Consider the following 10,055-nt stretch of genomic DNA (forward strand, 5'->3'; position numbering starts at 1 on the left):
GTCAGGGGCAAAAGTAACATCGCCGACCTCGCCACTCGCCGACCTCGCGGGTTGAGCGCGGAGGCGCTCGAAATCGTCTTGCAGCGACCTCTCTTCGACCTGGCTCGCCATAGCTCCGCGGGCCGTGCCGTATTAATAATAAAATCAATTAATTCACCGATCGTTGACACGGACGGATCGACGTTATGTGAGGAAACGAAGAAACAGTTGTTGCTTTCGAAATTGGATTCAGGGGAATATGATCGGTTCGTGGCCTACCTACTGCCGGATACTCCGGAAAAAGTGAAGTTAGACGAGATCATCTCAACACTGAAAGCTTTGTTCGGACAACTAGCATCGCTCTTTCGCCGACGCTTCAAGTTTCTTCAAACAAAACGTGTAGGAATCGAAATTACGGACCTGATCGGGTTAATCAATACTCGGGGCGAAGCCGCTGTGCTCGATGAATTAACCCCAGAGAACCCGGAGTGCCTAATTCTGGTAAACGCTCGATCCGCGCAGGAAGACATAGAATTGAGAACAAGAGCCCTCAGGAAATTAGACGACGACAAGACCACGTAGAAATCATTGGCGACAGAGCTAACAAACTACGCTCAACTCAAAAATGACGCAACGGGGCAGGCTGGAGCCGGATCGTCAGTCAATTACATACAAAAGAATGCTCGACCACGGGCCCAGCAGGCGCGGGGCAATCTACCGCCGTCACCACCGCCTCCGTGCATCCGCTGTGGAGCAAGAGATCACTGGCGACGAGATTGCCCTTACATCAAATCAAAGTGTATCAAATCCCAAAAAGTGGGACATCTGGCCAAAGTATGCCGAACCAAGAGTACCAAAGCAAAGGTTCGCCGCCTGCAGATTCTATCAACGATGAAGAGAAACCGCATCCGCTGGCCGGTGAAAATTGATGCCACGGAAATCTCACTGGTACTCGATACAGGAGCCGCTACAGCCGACAGGGGCCGATACGGGGACTCATCTCAAAGGAAACGTGGAGGCAACTCGGTTCACCAATTCTGAAACCGGCGGATATCGAGCTGATGCAGGCAGATGAATCACCTCTAGCAGTTGTCGGATGCTTCGAAGGAGATTTTGATCTCAACGGCAACAGATTCAAGGGATCATCTTACGTAACCGAAGAATGCGATCTACTAGGATTAGAATGGGTGGAAAAAGACTCTGAATTCTTCAGGCTACTCAAGAGAGAGCAGAGCTCCGGGGACCTAACAACGGAGCAAACGTTAGTGCAAGCAATCACCACGGAGAAGGAACAGAATCCACAGCAGTACAAATTGAAGGAGGAGCTACAAGAAAGGTTCCAGGAAGTTTTCGAGGAGGGACTCGGAAACTGCACAAGACACCCAGCCACGATAAGACTCAAACCAAATGCGAAACCGGTTTTCAAAAAAGCCAGGCCAGTCGCTTACGCAACACTACTAGCGGTCACGGCCGAGATCGATTGACTCGAACAAGCAGGAGTCATCGAGAGAACAAAACACTCGGATTTCGCGGCTCCAATCGTGGTGGTGAAAAAGGCGGACGGAAGAATCAGAATGTGTGGCGACTGTTCCACTGGATTGAACTCGATCATCGAGGAGGACCACCACCCGTTGCCCACATCGAAGCCAAATCATCGCAATTCGGCTGGCTGGTCTCTGGAACCAATGGGTCCAATGCGATTCGCGGCGACGTCGTCCGTGTCCAGCCTGTCTGCTGCGCAGCCACAATGTCTCGGCCGGTGAGAGACCTCCAACGTCTTTGGGAGGTTGAGGCCATCGGGCCCTCCGAATCCGCGGGGAATGATCTGAACGAAGCCGAACATGACGCGATCAGACAGTTCGAGAAGACTGTTTCGTACGACGGTCGACGTTACGCTGTCGCCATGCCGAAACGGGTCTCAATTGAGCAGCTCTCGAACAATCTCGAAATCGCTCTCACTCGCTCATCGGCTAGACGCCGCGCATTGACGCGCGATCCCGAGTCCATGAGGCGATACGATGCGGAAATCATGGCGTTTGTCAGGGCAGGTCATGCAGAGTAGGTCTTCGATGTCGACTGAACAGCTCCTAGCGCTCGTGACCACAAATTCTACTTGCCTCACAGACAAGTCATCACCCAGAGGACTGATGGGGATAGATGGAGGATCGTATTGGATGGATCATCTTCAGCGGTCGGCGAAAGATCTCTCAACTCTCACCTGTTGGCCGGCCCCAACCTGAATCCCGACATACAGCGCCTCCTGTTCAACTTCCGACTTCGAGCAGTCGCCCTCTCCGCGGACATCGTGCAGGCCTATATGACAATCGACCTCGCCGATGAAGATCGTCCCCTATTTCGTTTTCTGCGGCAAGGACCCAAGGATTCACGAATTCGTTGTTTCCAATTTCGCAGGGTACCCAAGGACGCCACGCTCAGCGGATTCTTGCTCGCCGCCACTCTCCGGGAGCATTTCAAGCGAATCGACCCAACGTCGACCTACGCTTTGGGCAGCTCTTTCTACTTTGATGACATGCTCCGCAGCTTCGACTCGGACGCGGAGGCGATACAATTCATCGACAAAATCATCGAGTGGATGCAATCGGCGAGTATGAGCCTTGGGAAATCGAGCTCGCCGAGCGTCATCGACCATCTTCAGAGTCGATCGATCCCCTCGAGGGCAACGACCGTGCTAGTCGAGACTGGATTACTCCAAGTCTTGGGTATCGCTCGGGCTCCAGATAGTGACCCTCTCAGTTCCAAATGTCGGATATCAGCAAATTCACAGGAGCCGAGAGGATTGTTACCTAGAGGCAGGTGCTCCGCGTGCTTGCTTCGATCTTTGATCCGGTGGGCTGGTTGATCCCCTTCACATTTCGCGGGAAGCTCCTTATCCAGCGACTTTGGTCACAGACTCTTCGATGCAGTAGCGTCCATAGGGGGGGGGCAGGGGGCCATGGCCCCCCCAAGATTTTCAGTCGACCTGTGATCAGATGGACGCTTTTTCAGCGTACTCAAATTGCTGAAAACAGATCTGCGGAGTAAGATGAGAGGAGAGAGATTGAATGGCTTGACGGCGTTGAAAATTCATCGAGAAATGCCGCTTACTGTTGAATAGATTGTGGACTACATGGCGGCTAATCCGAGAAAGCTTGAAATGGTTTTGTGAAGTACTTTCGGGGGAGTAAATCAATACTCGAATAGTTCGATGGTTGTGCTATTTGTGATGGATTAAAATCTGAAGTTCCTGCATTCCCCTCACTCATGGTCATGATTGTAAGTACGGGGTTTCGTGCTTAATCTCGAGAATCACCATCTCCGCACAAAATCGAGAAATTGTTTTTTTTGATGCGACTCAAGAAATCGGCTGCCCCCCCCCAAAAAAAATCGTATGGACGCGCCTGCTTCGATGGGACGATCCGCTCTCCGGCCCCTGGCTCGACGATTTCCTTGGATGGGTGGCCGAGATCCCTGTGGCGAACCGAATTCTAGGTACGACTGCGGTCGATCTCAAGCAGAGATCGGAACAGTTCCAGAGCGGCGGGCTGGAAAGCCACGCAACCAGTGTATCGATATTCCAGAATATACATATTAGAGCTCAGAGCAGAGAGATAAGGAGAAGATAACAATAAAGAGCGCCAGAGCCGTCTAGCGGAATCCAGGTGAACCAAGCAGTCGTCTGCAAGTATTGCAACTTGCGAGTGCAACGGGATCGTGGCTGCGTGCGCGACCCCCAGAAATCTCATAGAAAACCGGTTCCCTGAACTTCACAAGGAAGGCCGCGGCCGTGAAAGGTGTCAATCAAGTGTTGTGCTTCCAATTCCCAAGAGTGCTCAGAGAGGGGTTTTCGACAGTGGTGTCAGAAGAAACGAGAACCTTAGCCCTAGCGTGAGCGTGGCGGCTATCCTGCGGGAAAATCTCGACGGAAAACGAGACATACGAGTCCATCATGGCTGAGCCAGGACCGAAACAATCAGAAGACAAACCGACCGTGGGAAAACAGGCATCAGAAGGGCAACCTGCGGAAGAAATACTTGATAATCAACGGAGGGAGCTAAGCTCGAGTGAGGTCATTGGTATCGAAGGCAGCCAAGCGAGTTCGCGAGATCGTCGTGAAAGAATCCTCTCCGAGGACAATCGCGCAAGTCAAAGCTGCTCTACACGAATTGGTGGAATTATCGAGACGATTAGCTGCGGCTACCGAAGCAGTAATCGGGTCAAGAAGATTATCACTGGAGTCGCGAGAAGCTGAAATTGCCAAAGAACTCGATTACGAAGAAAAATAGCCGAAATCAAGTTCGATGTCATGGCTTTCCTGCGAGAACATGACCCAGATGCGTTTGCGGACGAAGGCTCCCGACGAGATTCCAATTCAGTTCAACACGACCAATCAACGTTGGAGTCAACCCGGCAGCGGATAAACTCAACGACGACAAGCAGCGGACAGGTCCCGAGAACCACATGGAAAGAAATTGGAGAACGCGTTCCCAAGTTCGATGGGAACGTCACAAAATTCAGCCGATGGAAGGACGCATTCGTGCTACGTATCGATTCGAGAGACTGGGATCCACTGGAGAAATACGAGCTCATGTTGAAAACCTTAGTTGGTCGGGCAGCGAGAGCCATCTCAGGGTTTGGAGTCATCGCCGACAACTACACCGTTGCGAGGGACACTATCTACGAGGACTTCGGAGACTCGACCTTGGCAACGAATCAACACATGGAGAACATCATAGCGGCATGCAGGGGAGATCTCAGGGACAATGCTAAGTTCATCAGATTTGTCGAGTGCATCGTCCAAAATGTCCAATCGTTGTTGACCTTGGGGAACTCGTACGACGGCATGTCCGCTCCCTTGTCATGCATGATAGAGAAAGCATTACCGTTTGGATGTAAGAGGAGGTTGCGAGATGCGTCTAGAGATCTAACGGGAATCACGCCGAAATCGGAATTTCTAGTCAAGTTTCTCAAAAGAGAAAAGACAGATCTAGAGAGAATCCTCCATTCAGAAACGAAGTTTCAAGGTGACAAACCATTCGGGAGCCGCCAAAAAAACGGGAAATCGTTCACTCATGAGTACGATAGCTATCAGAAAAAATTTAGTGGACAGAAATTCAATCCTGCGGGACCTTCAGGCTCGACGAGTAGCCAATATTCATTCGCTCTTGCATCTCCTCGGGTAGACCACTCGTGTATTTTCTGCGGAGAGCAACATCCTAGCCCGAAATGTAAGAAGCAATTATCGGCTGAGGAAAGACGAAAGTGTGCCGCGACACACAATGCATGCTTTGTTTGTCTTGCGAGAAACCACAGGGCGGACAAATGTAGGGTAAGAATCAATTGCGCGGATTGCGGCGGGAGACACTCCACCCTCTTATGCGTAAAAACGAAGAAAGTAACAGTCGATGCGGCGTACGCGCGGGACTACTCGGAGGAATCGGGGCAAGAAACTACGACAACGATAGAAATCGGGGAGAAATACCTCCCAACCGGATACGTCGCGGCGCTGTCGGAAACCGACGAGACGATTTGCAGAATCGTACTAGACACGGGCTCTCAGAAAACTTTAATCACCAATGCGTTGGCGGATATATTGAATGCGAAACAAGTAGGCACAGATATATTCTACCTACAATCGGCGGGATACGCGAATCCACGAAAATGCAAGGGACGTATCGTGGAAGTAGTTCTTAAGAGTAGATTCTCTAATCAACAGGTGACCATTAGAGCAACAGCATTAGAAAACGTAATCAGGGGTTCACTCCCAAACGCGGGTTTCTGCGGGAATCTGAATCCTGTAGCAGATCGAAACGATGGCGAATGGTCAACTGAGGTCGACATTCTGATAGGAGTAGATTCTTTATATCCAATCCTAGGTTGCGACATCAAAAAGGCGAACGGGCTCATCGCACTTGAGACTCTATTTGGATACTTTCCCTGCGGAGCCGCGCAACAAAGTGCTGAAACGAATCCGTGGCTGATCGAGGCGATCAGAAATAAACGGAGTTCCTGGTTGGCAGACGGGAAAACATCGGAAAAAACAGCTTGCACGTCTCTAGCGGTAATCTCAAAACCCAAAGCTGATGGAGAGGACCTATCGTTCTTATGGGAAACAGAAGTCATGGGAATCGAACCATTCTTTAAGGATAGAGACGAGGCAGCAAACGAAGAATTGAACGATTTCTTCGAGAAAACCATTCGACGCTCTCCATCAGGAAGATACGTGATTAGCTTACCATACAAACCGAATAAGGGAACCCTCGGAAACAACCGAAGATTAGCGGAAAATAGGCTCAAAAGCTTGATCATGCAGGCTCGAAAGAATCCGAAACTCCTACAGGCGATCGATGATGAGATACAAGATCTGCTAGGACAGGGCTTCGTTGAGCAAGCAAGCATGCCAGACCCAGACGAAGACGCCCATTACTTGCCGCTTTTGGCTGTGGTCAAAAAAGCGGCATCGACAGCAGATAAGCTGAAAGTGAGGGTTGTGAACGATGCGGGAGCACGCTCCAAGGATGAAGCAAGCTTGAATGACGTGTTATTCCAGGGCGAGAATCTCATTGCGGACATCTTGTTAGTGCTCCTCAGGTTTAGACAATCGTAATTACGGCGGATATAGAGAAAGCGTATCTGCAATTCGAGATAACGGCAAAACATCGGACGTATCTGAGATTCCTATGGCCACTGGGCATCGGGAAAAATCCAGGTGCGCCTATGAAAGAATTCCAATCATGTAGATTATCATTCGGTTTAATATCAGCCCCGTGGTCGCATTGCGCGGGCCTAAAGCACCACTTAAATTCGGAGATACGGGCTAAACCAGAACACAGGGAATTGCTCGAATTCGTGAAACAACACTTCTACGTTGATGATTTGCTCGTAGGAGCGAAATCAGTAGAAGACGGGAAAGATAAAGTTGCGACTTTAGTCGAGGTCTTCAAAACAGGATGCTTTCCGCTGAAGAGATTCGCGACATCCTCTAGAGAGCTCGGCGAATATATTCAAGAAAAATGTCCGGAGGCAACGGTGGCTTTCGGAGAAGAGAACGCGAAATTTCTCGGGGTGAGATGGAACCAGATCTGTGACTCGATCCATGTCGAGGTCTCGACAGCGTTGCTCTATTTCGGAAACTGCAAAGCCACGAAGAGGGCTATTCTCAAAGGAGTAAGTCAAGTGTTCGATCCCTTAGGCCTGCTGGCTCCGATCACACTTGGCTTCAAATTACTGCTTCAGCGACTATGGCAAAAAAAGATCGACTGGGATAGTCTGATCGAAGGAGAAGAATTGGCAGAATTCGACTCGAGCATAGAAAAATTAAAAGTGGCTACATGCCTTAATTTCGAGCGTCGATTCATAAATTCAGAGGTCGGGGGCATCACGGAACTACATGTATTCTGTGATGCGAGTCTTACGGCTTACGGTTGCGTGGCATACGCTAGAAACTTCCAGGAGAGCGGAAGAATATCAACCACGTTGATCATCGCGAAAGGAAGGGTGGCTCCGCTGAAGGGAGATTGGTCGATCCACAGACTAGAACTTCTCGGAGCGATAATCGCGGTGAAAATCGTCAAAAAGATACAGCAGGCATACCTGGGAGAGTTCTCGGTGGTCAAATTCGGGTGTGATAACGCATGCGTGCTAGCTTGGATCCGAGATCGTCCCGACAGATGGAAAACCTTCGTGGAGAATAGAATCATTGAGATCCAGCAGGGAACGAAAGCCGAGCAATGGAATTACATCAGATCGGCCGAGAATCCGGCAGACCTACTGAGTCGGGCGTCACTTCTAGATACGAAGAGCTCAGAAACTTCTGGCTTTTCGGACCAGAATGGTTGCGATCGGGAGAAAATCCGCGAAGTCACGGCCTGAACGACGTCTCGGTAGAGAGATACACGAACGGAGAGTATTCGATATTCACTGGACACTTAAGCAGAGCTCAGTATAATAGAACAGACAGTTGGTGTTACCCAGTATTTATTCCAATTGTTGCAGTGCTTATATAGGTCCAGAAGAAGTGGAAAGTGGTAAAGAGAAAGAACACTGTCTCCCTCAGTGTATCAGACGGTTACAGGGAACATAGATTCTGAACACCCCGCCTTCGCTGGAAGCGGTCTGATACGATAATAAAATAGTTATTTATCCATCACCTATAACATATTGATTAACATATTGCATGTTCCGAATGAATTGCATGAAGTCCGCATTCACATATGCTCCTAGATCTCAGTGGGCCAGTTTTTGATATACAGGGTGTCTCAATACTCCTGATGATGATTTACATTTCGTTATCTAAACTCTCGGATTATCCATAGGATTCAATGGACGAAGAATGGATGGTCATTCCGGAAGTAGATTTTCGTTGTTCGTAGAGAAGACATGTGATTCTACTGGAATATCATTCACAGATGGGAATCGAAGAAGAAGCGATAGACTCAGTCTATTCTGGGCTTCTTGGGGCATTTCAGATGGTCACTTAAGATGCTTATGTCTAGACGTTGTCTAGAACGATGGATTCGTTTCGTGGGAGAGAACATTCCTGACTCCGACGTGAATCTCTGATCATATCCTGAGAGATCCATTCCATCGTGTTCCGTCAATTGGTTTGTGTTGAATGCTCCATTCGATGAACAATGAACAACGGCATTGAACTCGGTCCCATCCCTGAACCTGCCTTATCCGATGAGGAGAGCATGCCGCCACCTACGCGGTCTTTGCTGTTTCCAACTCGGGACGTGTACGATGTGTTCCGAAGAAGGAGATACTGCTGTGATAGGTGTAGCTGCTCATCAGTGACACTGATGTTCATTCTCATCGTGGGAATTCTCAATTTCCTGGTGCTTCAGGGCATTGCCAGCACTGTCGATAAATCATCGACACGACTAGGATCGATTGAGAGGCTTTTGGTCACACGATTTGAAGGACCAAAAGTGCTCACTGATCACATTTCGAAAGCTGAAGCAGAGAAGTTCGGATTCAATCCCTGGTCTCGAGTGGTGATCGATGAACGATCCCGTGATAGGATTCCGCTCGTAGACTTTGAGTGTTCGCGGAAACGTCTCGGAGTGATCTGTCTATCACCGAGAGATAAGATTTGCCTTCTGAGACCCCATGGTAGATCGCTGACAAACGTTACTGTGCCCTATGAGCGTGTACAGAGCGATATTCTTGATGAAATTATCAAAGTGGAGGGAGTGATGAATGATTGTAAAAATTCTACTTGGCTTATCTCCGTATCTTAACAATGAAGTCGATCTGATTCTAGTTTTGTTTAACAGGTTTTTCTGATTAAAATTGGTTCTTGTACACTTATAGACTGTAGAATAAATCTCTTATCTTATTCTCTGATTATCTATGTGTTTTCTGTTTAATTTTCGCAGGTTTCGTTGAGAAAATTTAGGTCTAACTTTTTGTCTAGTGACGTACTTGGAGACTTAGTATAAAAGGGGATCGATTTCCCTTGACAATCATTCGTGGCAACGAAGAGCATTCCCCAATGCTGAAAATCCTGCAACTACTCGGATTGAAATCCGCCGATCAACGAAGGACCAGCACTCGTTCCCGCAGGAGACGTCGGCCATCCACAGGAGGAAGCGAAAGAGGCAGTCTTCGGCACTCCAAGGGACGACGAACCAAGTGCCGCAACTGTTGTTGCGTTAAACGTTGCGAAAGTCTGCGTCGGGTCAGACGCAGGAAGATGGGTACGACCACCCATTTCGATGTTCGAAGCGCGAGGGAAACTGCACACATCCCCTGGGTGCAATTCAATGACGAGGATACCGGAGAGAACGACGAGATAAACCTGGAACCGGTTTCTACAGGACGCCAGACACGGGATCAAGCGGACCGTCCATGTCCCGACGGGAACGTTGAAGAAGTTCCCCAACGGAGGAGACTCCAAAAGAAAAAACGGGGACGGCTTGCAAGGAAACTGCTGTTCCTTGGGAAAGTCACGGCAACGCTGTTCGTTGCCGTGCTGGTGTACGCCTGCATCAAATTACAGGCTGCCGTTGGTAATGCAGTGTTACTGACCTATCTGTATAAATTTCTACTTGCTATTTTTAATATCCTAATGCAAT

General features: G+C 49.2%; 1 protein-coding gene across 1 annotated transcript; it reads left to right on the plus strand.

The window, feature by feature from the left end:
• Positions 1 to 1,726: 1,726 nt before the first annotated feature.
• LOC100897516 (uncharacterized) lies at positions 1,727 to 7,848 on the plus strand. The gene is made up of 5 exons (XM_003738238.1): positions 1,727 to 2,037; positions 2,392 to 2,581; positions 4,391 to 6,457; positions 6,574 to 6,685; positions 6,803 to 7,848. Exons 1-5 carry the CDS (start codon positions 1,727 to 1,729, stop codon positions 7,846 to 7,848), a joined length of 3,726 nt encoding a protein of 1,241 aa, XP_003738286.1.
• The last annotated feature ends 2,207 nt before the right edge of the window (positions 7,849 to 10,055 follow it).

The sequence above is a fragment of the Galendromus occidentalis genome, unplaced genomic scaffold (assembly GCF_000255335.2).
Source record: "Galendromus occidentalis unplaced genomic scaffold, Mocc_1.1 scf7180000075843, whole genome shotgun sequence".
Classification (NCBI taxonomy): domain Eukaryota; kingdom Metazoa; phylum Arthropoda; class Arachnida; order Mesostigmata; family Phytoseiidae; genus Galendromus; species Galendromus occidentalis.

Excerpts from the sequence above, each read along its gene's own strand:
- LOC100897516 (XM_003738238.1), top strand. The coding sequence starts at position 1,727 with ATGTCTCGGCCGGTGAGAGACCTCCAACGTCTTTGGGAGGTTGAGGCC. Across the intron at positions 2,038-2,391 it reads GTCAGGGCAGGTCATGCAGA|GGTACCCAAGGACGCCACGC; the intron begins GTAGGTCTTCGA and ends CCAATTTCGCAG. Across the intron at positions 6,458-6,573 it reads CGACAGCAGATAAGCTGAAA|ACAATCGTAATTACGGCGGA; the intron begins GTGAGGGTTGTG and ends CCTCAGGTTTAG.